The sequence below is a fragment of the Coturnix japonica genome, chromosome 5, assembly GCF_001577835.2.
Source record: "Coturnix japonica isolate 7356 chromosome 5, Coturnix japonica 2.1, whole genome shotgun sequence".
In the NCBI taxonomy this organism is placed as follows: domain Eukaryota; kingdom Metazoa; phylum Chordata; class Aves; order Galliformes; family Phasianidae; genus Coturnix; species Coturnix japonica.
In genome coordinates this window covers 22113198-22129241 of record NC_029520.1, presented here as the reverse complement: position 1 = coordinate 22129241, position 16044 = coordinate 22113198, and the positions used below count along the sequence as shown (strand labels likewise).

At 42.9% G+C, this 16044-nt stretch overlaps 1 protein-coding gene across 1 annotated transcript in view; it reads left to right on the top strand.

The window, feature by feature from the left end:
* The window catches only part of LTK (leukocyte receptor tyrosine kinase), a 43337-nt gene that overhangs the window by 22132 nt on the left and 5161 nt on the right, over window positions 1–16044 (top strand). The window contains exons 10-24 of the mRNA XM_015864253.2: window positions 386–563; window positions 1082–1232; window positions 2130–2261; window positions 2791–2947; window positions 3738–3920; window positions 4443–4541; window positions 5020–5172; window positions 5844–5954; window positions 6576–6762; window positions 7435–7525; window positions 9096–9160; window positions 10779–10908; window positions 12496–12593; window positions 15241–15333; window positions 15932–16033. Coding sequence (XP_015719739.1) covers window positions 386–563; window positions 1082–1232; window positions 2130–2261; window positions 2791–2947; window positions 3738–3920; window positions 4443–4541; window positions 5020–5172; window positions 5844–5954; window positions 6576–6762; window positions 7435–7525; window positions 9096–9160; window positions 10779–10908; window positions 12496–12593; window positions 15241–15333; window positions 15932–16033 — 1930 coding nt within the window. The remainder of the gene's footprint in view (window positions 1–385; window positions 564–1081; window positions 1233–2129; window positions 2262–2790; window positions 2948–3737; window positions 3921–4442; window positions 4542–5019; window positions 5173–5843; window positions 5955–6575; window positions 6763–7434; window positions 7526–9095; window positions 9161–10778; window positions 10909–12495; window positions 12594–15240; window positions 15334–15931; window positions 16034–16044) is intronic.

The window sequence follows — 16044 nt, the reverse complement described above, 5'->3', positions numbered from 1 at the left end:
GTGTGTATGCATGGGTCAGCCCCAGATATGTGTACAGACTGGGAGAGCTCCTGGAGAGAACTGTCATGCAAGTTTAAACTTATTTTTTTTTAATTATAATGATGAGCATATGATAAATTGACATATTCAGTTGAAAAGATCTGTACATAGCAAACACTAGTGCACTGTGATCTTTCTCATAATAATCTAACTAAAAAAATATCATTAGTGTTTTGTGAACAGCAATCGTTTTGTCATCAAAGAGTCACAAAGAACACGTAGCACCAGGAGCAGTTGTTCATTCTGATGACACGTGTCCTGTAGTTAAAGAGGTCTGTGAGTTAACTGTACATACCTGAGAAGTAAAGGGAAGCTCATATCTACCCTGTGTCTGTTCTGGTCACAGGGGACACCTCTGTTGTTCTCTGGTGGTTCTCAACATGTGGTGCCAGTGGTCCACACGGGCCAACTCAAGCTCAGTGTGACAATGCCTACAGGGGCAGCAATGTGTCAGTGACTGTGGAGAAGGAAGGCAGGCTCCGAGGAGTCCAAGTCTGGAGAGTGCCAGCCACAAACCGATACAGGTATGTATCAGAGCATGTCAGTGAGGCAACCGTTAAACTACTTTCTGTAAATATAAGTGTGGGACCATCTTAGCTGAGCAGGTGAAGAGATAGAAAAGTAGGAAAGAAATAGGAGAGCTAGCTCTTAGGTTCTGTGTCTGAGCTACTGTTGAAGCATGGGAAGGTGGAGCAGTGACTTAGAGGAGATTAGAACAGGAGTGACTGCAGACATGTAATCAAATATGAGTGCTGCCATCGTTTTGGACCCAGAGCCTTGGTAATTTAGATTTGCCCGTACCAGTTCACTCTGTTTGCCTCTGAAATCTATCTCTAGTGCTCCAATGTAGCTGATTGATCCTCTTGAGCAGCTTCTGCTGTGTATGTCTCAGAAAAAGAATGGCCATGAGATGCTGCAGCAAGAGCCTGCTCTGGAGCAGTGTCTGATTAGGAGTGCAGGCTGGGGAGAACTCACAGATGGAGCCGCTTTTGAGGATGAAAAGTGCAAGATTTGTCTCTTTAATTACACCTTTTTCTTCCAGAATTTCTGCCTATGGAGCAGCTGGAGGGAAGGGAGCCAAAAACCACAATGAGAGGTCCCACGGGGTCTTCATCTCGGCCACCTTCCAGCTGGAGAAAGATGAGCTGCTGTACATCTTAGTGGGGCAGCAGGGGGAGGATGCCTGCCCTGGGGTGAGGGTACAAACGGGCAGAGACTTTGCAGATACAATTCACTGAGATTCAGTGGGTGGCTTGGGGTTTGCCTGGACTGGTGATGAAAGGTAGAAATCCCAAGATCCAGTCAGTATGGTAAGAACGAATAAACCAAGTTAGAAAGAATCTCAAAACAAATATGAAGAGCTCTGAAAAGAAAATTGACCCCAAAATGTGCAAACAAGTACAAAACCCACAGGAACTTTGCTTTGAGCTCCTGGTGTTTGAATTCATCATTGCCTTTCTTCTGCTTATTTTAAGAAGAAGCTACTAGGCAGGGGTTGTGTATTCCCACTCTTATTTTTCCACAGCCTGGATTTCTTTCTGCCTGCAAGGATTTTGGATTATTTTCTGTAACTTATAGAAGCATCTACAAATCCAAAGCTGCACTGTGGCTGTACGTTCCTAGGTACTCTCTAAGCTTAGAGACTAATGTCTAAATCCGAAGCCAAATGGTGGGAATCTTCCCACTAACTACAGTGGCCCCTGAATTGCCATGTGTAATGACAATTAAAAAAACACTTGTGATGAGCAGAAACTGCTAATGTGAGTGATTATACAGATGTCCTCTAATACTAGACCCAGCGATGTGAAAGTCTTTGTCACTTAGGCTCAAAAGTTACCTTATCAGCAAAAATTCTTTGTTCCTACATCTTTTTAAGAAATGTGATCTGCCAGCCCATGCAGACCATTTGTATTTTCACTTGCGTGCAAATCAGGGGAGCAGGCAGTTCTATCCCTTGTGGAGGAGCTCCCCCTCCAAGTATGTATATACACATGCATATTATGTATGCCTGATATGTATCACAAATGATATTATCATACTGAGATAGATACATCTCCAGTAATTTGAGTCTGCCTCTTGTCTCCTTTCAGGCCAATCCTCAGACCCAGAAGATCTGCTTAGGGGAGTCATCTGTCATTGAAGAAGATTACAAAAGAAAAAAGGACCTGAAGGAATGGGCTGGAGGAGGTGGGGGTGGAGGAGGAGCAACCTACATCTTTAGAGTAAGTATTGCCTCTTTCCCTCCAACCTGAGTAGTGTCCTGCAAAGCGGCTATCTTTCACCATCTGTCACGGCATATGAAGCTTAGTTCTTAAATGAAAATGATGAGAAAGGATTGTCTCTCTCCTCCACCTCCCCCCTCTGCCTCTCATTGTGTTGCTCTGTCTTTTTGTATGTTTTATTGAGTTCTTTATGTCTTTTCATATTCTCAATCATGTTCATCACTGTCGCTAAGCTAGCTGAACTGCTTCATCAGTTCTTGATACTCCACACCTGGGTCTTGTTTTAATACTAGCAGCAGTCGTAACAAAACAAAAACAAACCACTGATATTCATTTGAATAGTTACTTTTGTACCCAGAAACACAGCGTAAAACAGTTTTATAATGTAGCCAGGAAACAATCAATACCATTGCCCTGGTGCTGGGCCTCTCTTCTTTGGATTGCTTTTGTGCTTTTTGATGAGTTTGTTGCGAGTTCACATATTGAAGGGATGTGAAGTTTTTCTGATGTTTGATGGGGGGTTTTCCAGCAGAAGGATGGGATTTTCGAACCTTTGCTCATCGCAGCAGGAGGAGGAGGAAAAGCCTATCTGAAGGCTCAGGACAACTCCCTGGACAGCGTACCCCTGGAGCAATTTGAGAACAGCACTGCAGTACCAGGAGTCAGTGGAAGAACAGGGGCAGCAGGTGAGATCCTAAAACTACACAAAGTCTGAATCAAATGGCTGAATGCACAAGCTGTCCTGTCAGTGAGGGGCTTCTTGATCTTTCAGAATTCTATGGTAGTAGTAGTTAGAAATATGCTTCTGTTTTATAAAGGATGTCTTTTCATATGGTCTATCACTAGATAAAGAGAATGCACAGGACAGATGATGAGTGTCTGTTCCATTGGAGTGCCCTTCTCTGAAAAGACACTGAGTGAAAATGATATTTGGGATTTGGAGCACGCTCCTCTAAACTGTAACAGTGGCTTTAGAAGAGAAGACTTTTTCCCTATTACTGCTCTGAAACTCTAACAAAAAGTGCACTTCTGGAAGTATCCTAGAAATGGAAGCTTACTTAGAGTCTTGTAACAAGTGTGTGCCAGCGGCTCTGCAGATCCTGCTGTGTAATATCCTTATAGAAGGGGCCGCTCTAGTGAGATAAAGAAATCCAGTTTAGTTTTTATTTCCCCAATGAATTCGGCATCTAACAGGGCTGAAAGCCCTAAGCAGTTATCCTAAAGGAGACTGGTGGGCTCCTTATTTCCTCTGTACCAATACAAATCAGTGCTGAATTATTGGCTATGCAGCAGGTACTACAGGTCATACACTAGCTTTCCACTTTGTTGTTAACTGTAGCAACAAGAAGCTTGTCTGTATATTCTCTTACCCTTTAACAAAGAGTTAACTTGAATGCAGGCACTTATTAAGAAATTAATTGAATTTTCATTAATTGTGCTTTATTCACCTGCTCTCATTTTGTTGTGATTGTGAAGGTGGAGGTGGTGGCTGGCAAGATGTGACATTGCTTCCTCAAGCTGGCAAGTCCCTCTTGGAAGGTGGAGAAGGGGGTCAAGCTTGTCATCAAGCATTAGCCAAGCTCCAGTGGGCTACATCTGGTGGTTTTGGTGGTGGAGGAGGAGCTTGTACTTCTGGTGGAGGAGGTGGTGGTTACAGAGGTAGGTCTACTGAAGAAATAGTTGTACTGTCTCATTTTATGCAATTCAGAGCTAATGCAACTATGAACTAGAGCTCAGTGCAGAAGTACCCTGCTGCAGAAAGTGATTCACAGACACTTCAACATGAATGGCATGAGCACTCCCCTCCATCTCTATTTAATTGGGAAAATCAAGGTTATAGAAGCTTTTCTAAGTTAGTATATTTCAGATGTGCTGAACAATCCCTTTATTTGTCCTCAAATTGCTCAAGGAACTGTTTAGTTTATTTTTTCTGTTTAAAGCAAATGTATTTTTACCGAGATGAACTGAGAAACTTACACTTGAATAAGCCGCTTCACCAGCCTTGGTACTGGCTGGGATGAGTGAGCCTCATTCATTAAGGATGTTATACACAGTAATATCACTTAGAGACTGGAGAGTGACTGCAGGTGTTTAGAGCCAGGAACAAAATGTGGCACTTCAGAGGCATCACGCTTTTGCAGCACGCGGTGCTGACAACTGGCCATACTCTTCTTTCTCCAGGGGGGCACGCCTCTAACAATGATGATATCACAGCTGGTGGGCAGTATGGCATCTCATTTGTGAATCCCATTGGAGAGATCTTCTTGCATCCCCTCGCAGGTACAAGGCACTTTTTCTTCTTCCTCTTCATTCTCCTCTTCCTTCTCTCTCTTTCTTTTTTCCTGCTGCCTTTCCTCTTGCCTTTTTTTTTTTCTAGCTTTGATTCAGGGATATTTCACTCTGCAGACCAGTTCCTCAGCTGGGATTACTGCTTTAAAATCATCTGTAATGCTCTGGGACCTTCTTCCTCTCAAACAGTTAAGCCAGGAGAGGCATCGGTCATCCAGTTAAACTGCACATCATCAGTCCCAGACTCATTCAAATCAGTTAACTTAGGACTTCTCTGTTTGCTTAGAATTCAATTCCTTCTTCCCCTTTGGACCATGCAGAGAAGGAAGTTGTACCTGCCTACTCCTTCTACTGTCCTTATTTTTATTTATTTTTATTTATTTTTATTTATTTTTTTCCTCGTACTGGGAGAAGATGGGAAAAGTCAAACTAAACTAAACCTGCTTGTTCTGTCTGATTCCTCATTCAGCCGTGGAGAATGATGGTGAGGTGGAGGTTCAGATCTATCTTAACTGTAGCCACTGCCACTCAGACAACTGTAAGAGAGACCCTGACACCAATCTGCCAGTCTGCCAATGTGAGATGGGGGCTGTGTTAGCCAATGACAATGTCACCTGCACTGGTAAGATATGGTTTTATCCTAACTGGATAATGAATATATCCTTTGTAGTGTCTTTTTCCCTGGCTTTTGTATTTATAGACAATTACTCAGTACTGAAAATTCCCAATGTCATTGTATGCTAAGCTGCATGTCTGCCACCATATAAAAAATCCAGGTTTGGACTAGGTGGGAGATAAATTAAATGTGAAGAGCTGCTGTAAATTTATTGAATGGATGCAGTGTATCACATAGTTAAGCATAAATACCTTACCTATATATTGTACCACCTAATTTAAGCCACAGATTACTTCCTTCCACAGAAGTTTCCTACTGTGTCTGTTCAGCTGATGCCTAGTATTCTCTATTTACTGACCTGGTCTCTTAGAATCCCAAAGCATCAAGACTGTAGTTTCAACTTGTTAGCAGTAATGCTACCCATTAAGAAAAGACTGAGCAATGCATAAGCAATCTGTATTTTACTCATTAGATTTCTGTCTTAACAATATTTTTAAAATGATTTTTATTGTTTTTTTTTCCAAATTCCAAGGCTGTAAAGGGATTTTCTGTATTTTCCATAGGATGGCTTAGCCGTGATCTTTGTACTGTTTTCTGAAACAGCAACTGTGACAGGGGTTCTTTCTCACTGTTTGGCTTGTTTCCCAATTAATGCACCTCTGTTGTTCATTTTCCAGTGCCACAGGGTCATATCCCAGAGGGACATCTGCCTCTCCCACTCCTCCTAGCTGTGGTGGCTGTGATTGTGATGCTTGGGATGATCCTCACTGGTGGCAGCCTATCTATCAGTAAGAAACACTCTGTCTTGTCTTCTTCTCAGTTAGATTAGACAAAAAGGGACCACCCAACCACATTCAGCTACTTTTACTACCTGAAGCCAGAGTGTTTTGGTCTCCCAAGTGGATCAGAGAGGCAACAGGGAGAAAGAAATGATAGAAAACATCACCATCCCACAGATAAGCACAAGCATAATTCCCCAAAGCCAACGCCTGCTAAGCCCTTGTGTTTACTGCAGAAAAAACCTTGGACAACCCTGTAGGCTGACACTTCTTTTGCAGCCATTGCTATATGAAGTCGCTGTCTCTGTAATTGAACACATAATTCCTTCAGAGAGACAGTGTGCCTTTTTGCTGCCTCAATGCCAGCAAGGTGTCTTGTGAGACAGTGTTTCCTCTGCCGATTTATAAAGAAGCAGAGGCAACTTAAGTTTCTTCCAGGTAACCAGGACTCTGTAGGGACAAAACCATTTGCATATTCAGCATTAAATCACTACAGAAGAGAGATGCAGGAAAGCTAGTGACACTTCTTGTGAATTTGTAATTCCCATCTTGGTTTCTCCTTTCTGTTCTGTATGCCCAGTATTTTGTTTTCTTTCTTACACTGTGCATTTTTATTTTCCCCATGCCCAGTTTATCACCTTAAGAAGCAGCAACTGGAAGGAGCCAGAGCACAACTGCAGAGCCCAGAATATAAACTGAGTAAAATCCGCACATCAGCCATCATGACAGATTACAACCCCAACTACTGCTTCGCTGGGAAGGCCGCCACTCTGAGCGAGCTGAAGGAGATCCCACGGAAGAACATCTCTCTGCTTCGGTAAGGCTTGGCGCGGGAGGGGAAAGGCAGCCTGAAGCAAAGGCAGAGGTGGGGCTTACATGCTAGTTTTATTCAACAAGCATTCAGGACAGGAAACTGAGGGCTCCCTGTCTGACTAACTGGAAAGCACCAACTACAGGCAAGGAAAACTATGACGCTTTATATGTTTTCTAAAATACTTGGATGCCATAAAACTCATTAAATACATTTTTTGCATTTCCTGACACAAGGAAATACACGCTAAATTGCTCTTAAAACTTTATCATCTTTGTGTTGTGTTACACCATCTCCTGAAGGGATCATCTTGCAGCTGCCTTTATATGTGTCGCTTGTTTATTCCTCCACCCCCTCCCCAGTTCTTTCTCGCCTTGCTACAGCCACACATTCTGACAGTGCCATAGGACTGAGCAGGCTGTTTGGTTTCATAGAATGGTTTGAGTTGGAAGGGATACATTCAGAACCATTAATGATCCAACCTCCCTAGTTCAGTGATGGCATTAGAAGATACTGAGAAGTTATTTTCAGAGGCTTTGAGATGAAAGCAAAACTCTGCTATCAGTTCACCTTTTACAACAGGTTTTCTGCCTGTTCTTGGGCTGGATGATAAGAAGCACTTAGCCAGTGCTTGGTTCAGAGGCACAGTAACAGCTGCCCTCTTTCTCTTTCTCCCAGGGCATTAGGACATGGTGCATTTGGTGAGGTTTATGAAGGAACAGTGGTAGGCATTGCAGGGGATCCCAGTCCTCTCCAAGTGGCTATTAAGGTCAGTACCCACAGTTGTTTTTTTCATATACAACAATAATTATCAGTAAGAGTTCTATTATCTTACTGTCATTCCAGCAGATTGATACAGATCACATGCATAATGACAGAGGTGTGTGTATGATTCATGTTTCCTCATGCTGCTGCATCTGGGAGTTATAAACTTTGGTTTTTAAGTTATGTGGCACCAGCAGAGGGCTGAAAGTAAAGTATCATCTGCCTTGTTTGCTGCATGCCCATGAGTTGTGATATAACCTAGGATAAGAGATTTCTTTATCCTGTGCATAATACAAAAAATCCTGGCTAATGTTAGTATGAAGTATTTATGTGACAGGAAACAGCAAATATTTAGAGGAATGCTTGTCTATTTTTACTTCTACATTTCAATTTTTAAGTACTCTCTTGTAAGTTTTTCATGTGACTTTACTATATTTCATAGTGCTGTGTGGCATTAAATACGCTGCTGTGAACTTATGTTGTAATATCATAATTTGCCATGTCATTAATGACAAGAGAGAGCAGGCTGATTCTTGGTAAAATTACTGCTGTTGCCTCAGGAGTTGTCAGTTACTCAGCCCTGAAGTACAAGATGCTCATTGCCTCCTTCTGTTCTTTTACAAGCTTGTGACTCACAGGATTAAGTCTACTCCTATGGGTTCAGCTCAAAACATAGATTTCATTAATAGAAATAAATCCTGTTGTCTTTTGTTGTTATTTGCTCTGTCTTTCAAAATTCTCCTTAAAAAATTACATCTCATAGGAAGCACAGTAGCACAGTGCCAAACAGAAGCAGATCAGTGTGTTGTGGTTTTTCAGTGTGAAGACTTTGCACTGTCCTGTGTGAAGCAGTCACTTATTTCAGATAGCAAAATGTCTCCTGTATCCCACACTGCCAATAACCAGAACTGGGTTTCCATGCCAGCCCTTGCCACACTGAGCAATGACCACCACCCATTTCTGTGTGCACTTTGAAACTGCAGCAAGGGCTACACCCAGCTGTGGCTAATTCATCTATAATCCTCCAACTGACACAGGAGCAGGCACTGCAGCTCCTGCTGCCTGCGCTTTCAGTTCACATCTAGCAGTGACAGATACTGCCCAGATCTGCTGGCAGAAGAGAAAGCTGTAAGGCTGTATCATGTAATGGTATGAATCAAGTGGCTGTGTGTGCTACATGACATGGAAGCAGGTGCTGCAGTGTGGACTTAATAGCAAAGGGAGAATAAGTTCACACCTGTGGTTTTAAAGTGCAAACTACATCTCCATTTCCTGAGTCAGTGCATTTCTTAATGTGAATCTGAAATAATGCTGTTTTAGAACACTGCACATAGTTAAATGCACACAAAACAGAGCCTCCAAGTAGATCACCATATTCCTGTACCTCTAACTGCTGAGTGGGATGCAGGCAGTTCAACTGACTGGCACTGAAGAGGTGAGACCCTCCTCATAGCATCCTGAAGTCACTCACATTCCTGTTATGTGCTTCTTTTTGTTTCTTTATTCTTTGGTGCACTCCTAAACATTCTCAATTATTTGTTGGGACGGCCCTCGCTTTCTTAAACTCTCAACAGACACTGCCAGAAGTCTGCTCCGAGCAAGATGAAATGGATTTCCTGATGGAAGCACTGATTATCAGGTATAGCTCAAGTGTTTAAAACTGATGGTGAGTGGGGGGAAAAGGAGTAATGCAGGTATGAGAAATATTAGCTCTGTTGCTTGGATTTGGAGGAAAAAAAAATAATATACAGTCTCTTTTTTTCACCAGATAGTGTTCTGGTAGTGTACGAGATACTGGTTTTGGCCACTTGTGTTTGTGTTTATCCTGAACACTGTATCTGCGGGGCTTTTTTTGTTGCACATCTGAACACAAATTTCTCCTGATTGGTTCTGCTGGTCATGTTCAGGCACAACATTTTTGTACAAGCTTGTTCTGCATTTGAAATGGCTTCCTTTGCAAAGAAAAATTGCTTTTTTTTTTTTTTAACCAAGTATTCATGTATCAAGTAATCACACGTTGAAGTTCTTGCAAAAATAAATTATCAGTGGTGAAATGGAAGCAGACTGTGCAACAGGAAAGCTAAATATTAGAGCCACTTGTGCAGAGAATCAGAAGTTCAGCCTCTGCAAGATGACTACCAGGGAGGGTACAACACAGGCTGTGTGAGGGGAGGTGAGTTTTTGGTCTTGGGTGCTTGGGCTGCAACAGTATTATCTCTTGCAAATAGAAGTAAGGATTTCTAGAAGAGTAGTTTGGGCAGCTGAAGAAGGTAAGAAAAGCATTTCAAATGGAGGCTTTTTCAGGCGGTACGCTATTATGTGCAGCCTTTTTGCTTTTCTTATCTGTAGAACTACTTGCTGTAAGTGCTTTCTCTGGGAAAAATCCTTGTTTTGCCTTCCCCCCCTCCCCCCCCCCCCCCAAAAAAAAAAAAATTAAAAAAAAAAAAGCTGAGTGAGATGCTTCAAAGCTTCAGTGTGGATAAGGTAGTGAACACGGCTCTGCACTGTGCCAGTACCTTGCACAGATGGAATTTATCTTTTATAATTTTGGGCAAGTTCCTCCACCTCTCACTACCTGGCCCAGTTTATGCCTAGATGCTCTTTTTTTGCTGCTGAAGCACGATTCAAGCATAAATTTCATGGTGTATTACTGCTTCATAAAGTCTGCAAGAAGTCTGAGTGGCAGATGAACCGAGGGTAACACTGATGGGGTTTTTAAAGGGCAATTTCAGCCAATTATAGAATGCTTTGATTCACTTCGTAGCACATGATCTTCCCCAACCTCCTTCACGTCATTAGTTCCTGTATTTTCCAGGTCATTGCTGTCCAAAGACAGACCCTGCTTTCTGAAATTGAGTCTTGCGTCCTGACTGCCTTTTTTTCTGCTGTAGTGGGGTAGAAAGCCACCCCCAGATCAGCTGCTGTTGTGGGTATTAAATTGGCCTCCCTTTTGCACACTAGATACGGAACTGAATCCACCAGACTGGGTAGCAGTATATCTGAAATAATCAATGCTGAAATAAAATCACCACATAACAAGATTTTGTTTTACACATGCCAGTACTGCTTGGATGTTTGGGGAACCCTGATCCTGGGAGTCTTCATAACTAGAAAGGCATTTGGATGTGTGTGAAGTTAGAATTTGTTCAGTAACTTGTTTTGATTCAGGTCATCAAAGCTCAAGGCAGGGAAAGTGGCAGATGTCGGCCAAGTACTAACGTTGTTTCTCTTTGTGTTGCTGTGACCTTGTCTTTCAGTAAGTTCAATCATCAAAATATCGTGCAGTGCATTGGTGTTAGCTTGCAGACGCTGCCTCGCTTCATTCTGCTTGAGCTCATGGCTGGAGGAGATATGAAGAGTTTTCTTCGACAGAATCGACCCAGAGTGGTGAGAAACCTTCCCTGCTCAGCTTGTGGTTGGTTTGAGCATGAATGAGGTTGGCTGGGGCCTTATGCACTCCTACATGACTTGGTGCAGTTCACAGCTTCTCCTCTCAACACACATACTGTAGTTTTACATGTGCATAATCCTATGCCAGTACTAAGGTGTTCTTAGAAGATCTAGCTTAATTCCTTCTTCACAGAGCAGTAAATATACTAATTAGGGGCACTTAGAGTGGTATAACAGCACCCGCGTGGAGGAGTCTGTAATTTTGTTTGTGCCGTTTTGAGTGGAAGTGCTACAAATTCTGCAAGTAGAAAAATCCTGTGGAAAACAGAGAATAAAAATATAATCCTTGTGAATCAAGTTAGTTGTAATGTGAGGAACAGTTATTTTGAAAATATCATGTGTAAGCAAATCTGCCACTCTGTTAGCTGGAATGGCAGTAGACAGCAAATACAAGAGCTGATTTCCCCTTAGTGTACTCAAAGAAACGTCCCTGCTCACCTCGCTGAAAACAACTGGCCCCATCTTCTGTGGCTGCAGGGACATGCCCGCCCATCTCAGACAGAGGGATCCCAGTGAAAGAGATAAGGTCTCCAAGTGTGATTCTCTGTCATCTTCTTCATTCCCTCTTCATTTCTTCACCAGAAATGCCTGTTTTATAACTTCAATAATTCTCCCTGGCAGGTGTCCAAGGGCTTTGTACAATAACTTGCCTAGCCAATAAAAATAGTGCTGAATGGCTGCAATGTACGCTGTGTGGTTTGAACGGGAGAAACCACAGAGATAACAGCATCCAGGAACAAAAGCAGATTGAAAAGAACAATTTATTTGATATCTCTTGAGCTTTTGATGAGCAATGTAGTAATTTCTCCCCACCCTTCCCAAGAGCAAAACCGAAGTTCTTGGAGAAACACCAAGGAGATTTCCCTACAGAGAAATAAATGACTGTATGAAAATAATCAGGGCTCTTGGAGAGAGATTTCCTTATTGTTCTTAGGGAAATGCAGACTGTGTTGGGCGAGTGCTGGTCCCAGAGCCCTGCAATACAGTGTCCCTCTTCTGCACACTCAGGGTATTCTCTGCCCTCCCACAAGAACAGAGGAGTTGATGAATGCTGAGCACTGGAGCAGAGAGGCGCACTCATGCATCCTTGCTCCTCTTCCCTTCTCTCTAATTAATTTGCTAATCTCTTTTGTTAATAGATCGACTCTATAAAAGCAAGGTTTGGATGGTTTGTTTTTTTGTTTTTGCTGTTCTTTGTCCAGTACTGGTAGGGAGCAGTTTTCTCCCACCCCTTTTCTAGGCTATTCAGGTCAGGACACAACTAAGCAACTGACACTCAAGCACTGTGCTCAGGAGTACTAAAATCTCCAGGGGAAAAAAAAAAAAAAAAAGAAAATAGCTTAAATAAAATTTATCTCCTTTTCTAAATTTTTCTTGAGCTGCTTGTGTCCCTCTCTGCTCCTGACTGTTACAACCTTTCCCCCACCTGGTGCATGCCTCACCCTTTCCCTTCTGCTGCTAATTACCCTCTGCCTCTTCTGTCCATTGTTCTGCCCTCAGCACTTTCTGTGCATCCTTTTCCAGAACCAGCCATCCACGCTCACAATGCAGGACCTGCTGAACATAGCGAGGGATATCGCCTGTGGCTGTAAATATCTGGAGGAGAATCATTTCATACACAGGTGAGGAGAAACAGTCCCTTCTGACGTGGGTTTCCTTGAAAGCGTGCTAAGCTCACCCGGACTCTATTTGCAGCGCATTAAACGGAGCTGCCTCCAGAGGGCAGCCAGAGATTTCCTCTACCGACACAGGCGGGTGGTCAGGGGTCCAGGCTAATCCCTCTGCTCACTGGCAGGAGGTGGGCTTTGCTGAAGAGAAAGGAATCTGCCTGTTTGCAGTGAATGGTTTCAAGCGTTTTCAATCACCAGGTGATTACAATGTAGACAGATACATTTGAAGTTAGCCCTGTAGTCCACTAGATGGTAGTGTCACGCTGTGTTTGCTAGTAAACAGTCCGCGCTCTTTTCCGATCCCCGCGTCCCATCGCACAGGACAGCCCGTATTTCAGCCACTGTCTCCAGTGGGGCAGAGCAGGGTTAATAGGAAGCAAAATACCAGAACTCAGGGCTTTCTCCCGAGTAGCTGAGCTGCTGCGTGATCCAGAGGAGAACATCATCGGTCTGTTCAATCCTCTTTCTTCTCCTTTGTTCAGCAAGAAAATGTTGGTAGGCTTCAAATGTGAATGAAATACTGTAGAAGGAGGTACAGGTTATTAAAGGGAGCCTTCTGAGATTGCCAGTTGAATGCTGGACTCCTTTATTTCTGGTTAAGAATTTTTTCTTCTCATAAAGTTCCCAGGCACAGCATGAACTGAATTTGTTCCTAAGTATGAACTCCATGCTGAGTTCAGTGGGTGTCTGTAGAGGAAAGGAGAGTCCTTTGCTCCAGGGGGTGACACAGGCTCCAAGCCTGTGTGCAGCATGAAGTTATGCAAGTTGTCAGCCAATTTACCCCCACCCCCAACAAACACACGTACTTAAATGTGATGTTGTACTGGGCAGAGGAGCAGAGCTAGGCAAGGGTGTGTACAAACTGGGGAGACTGAGGGAAACAAGTGGCAAAAAGCCATGAGGTTGAGATAGGGGACATGTTATGGCTCTATGATTAGAGCATCTGTGACAGCAGCATGTAAAATCTTTTGCCATGTCAGCCACAGGCTTGGGATGTGGCCTCAAGTGAAGTCTCTTCCTCTCCACGTGCCTCAGTTCTTTTTCCACATAGACTAAAAGCATATGGTAAATTTCAATTTAAGTGGCCCTAAGAATATGGTAAATTTGAGGCTTAGCAGACAAAGATTTAGAACCCCTGAAGAACAAGTGCTAATTAGTAATTCTTGTAAGTGAAGAAAAATGCATTGTGTAAGGGCTGTGTCTGGATGGGGAACTGAAGAGGTGATGGCAGGATTCCAAATCTGTGAGAATTTTTCAGGGCTGGCAGTGGGAACACCTGAGTTGTTCAAGGAGCTCATTTGGAGATCAGGAGGCTCAGGGGAGACCTCATTGCACTCAACAACTTCCTACAGGGAGGTTATAATGAGGAGGGGTTTGGCCTCTGCTCCCAGGTAACAAACAGGACCTGAGAAAATGGCCACAAGTTGTATCAGAGGAGGTTTAGACTGGACATAAGAAGGAACTTTTCCTCTGAGAGAGTGGTCGGGCGCTAGAGTGGCTGCCCAGGGAGGTGCTGGAGTCGCCATCCCTGGCAGTGTTCAAGAGGTGTCTGGATGAGGAGCTATGAAATATGCCTTAGTGGCTTGCTGTAGCTACAGTAATGGGTGGATGGTTGGACTAGATGATCTTGTAGGTCATTTCCAGCCTTGTGATTCTGTTTTTTCTTGGCAGTCAACAGGACCCCCACACAGCTGTGATTTTTAACGAGTCCTTTTTCAGAACACATATTTAGAATGATTACAAACCCCTCAGAACTGGCCACACAGTCACCCCTATTTTATCACAATATAAACCTGCATCCAGCAAATGGCTGCTCCCACATGTAGCTTTGCATGGTTCCATAGAGGTTGCCAGAAGCCACAAAGGAACCATTTACCATATCTGGTTCTATGCTGACTTTTCAAGCATTTTACTAAGACTTTGCAATAGCATCACATCTGTGTTGCTGATAGAGATGCTGATACCTTTGAAAAAACACCTTTGTTGTTGTTGTTGTTGTTGTTTGTTTGCTTATTTTTGTTTTTTAGAAAGAAACATAGTGTCTTAATGTGGCTGAAGCAGAAGAGGTTGGATCTGTACCTTGTCTGAGACTGACCCTGTTTTCTGCTTTAGTAAAAGCTGTTAGCAGGTCATGCTCAGAGTACACTGAGTAGAAATGGTAGAAAATGTAAATGCAGTGTAATAATTACAGCTAATGAAAATGACTGTGTAATTAGCACAGTTCTTGCGTTCACTAAAGTTATCCTCATTTGTGTTAAGATGACTCAGCTAAGTCTTGCAGGGACAGATGTAACATTCTTTCTTTATTCCTTTAGTTAGTTAAGAGCTCAGAATTAGACAGAATTACACATTCACAAAGTGGCTGAGGTTGGAAGGGACCACAAGGGATCATGTAGTCCAATCCTCCTGCTTCAAACAGGGTCACCTACAGCACATTGCCCAGGATCATCCAGGCAGGTTCTGAATGCATCCAGAGGAGACTCCACAGCCTCTCTGGGCAGCTGATCCAGTGTTCTGTTCATAATGAAGAAGTTTTCTCTCATGTGCTTTCTTTTTTTTTTTTTTTTTTTCCTTTCTTCCTTTTTATCTTTATTTAAAGAGATATAGCTGCAAGGAATTGCCTTTTGACCTGCACTGGAGCAGGTCGAGTAGCCAAAATTGGTGACTTTGGGATGGCCAGAGATATCTACAGGTAAGTGAAAGGCCATTTCAGTCCTATGAATTACTCAGTAACCTGTACCCATTTAAATGGTTTGAACAGCCTCATCTAATTTGAGGCAACTGAACTGTATATTTACAGTTCTGAATCTGATTTCCAGTTAACTAACTGGGGTAAACAGACTGTAAGTTAACACAACTATGCCTAGCAGCAAATACACTTGTGTCATTCTGGACTGGGCCCTAGAGGACACTACAACACATATGGATGGTAAACCAAACTCAGGCAAATTTATTAGCTAGTTGACCACAAATAAAATCAAATGTAAAAAATATTTGTAATTGTAAATGTACGAGGTCAAGATGACTTTCTGTATCAGTGCCTCATGCACAACTTAGCACATTTGATCTCTTTAGCTATGCACCTCCAACATCGCCATTTTCCATCTCAGTTGCAAACATGGTATAAGATACTGCTCAGATGGTACAACTCACATTGATGATTTTCTCTTATTTGGCCCCCAATACTGCATGCACTCTCTCCAGTTCCCGTTGCTGTGGTGATTGGATCTTTTATGCATCTTAGCCCTTTGAGGCTGTGTGACATTCTGCATATATTTAATCTTTCCCAGAGCAAGTTACTATCGCAAGGGAGGAAGAGCCATGCTTCCTGTCAAGTGGATGCCGCCAGAAGCTTTTCTAGAAGGCATCTTTACCTCCAAAACTGATACCTGGTAATAAATGT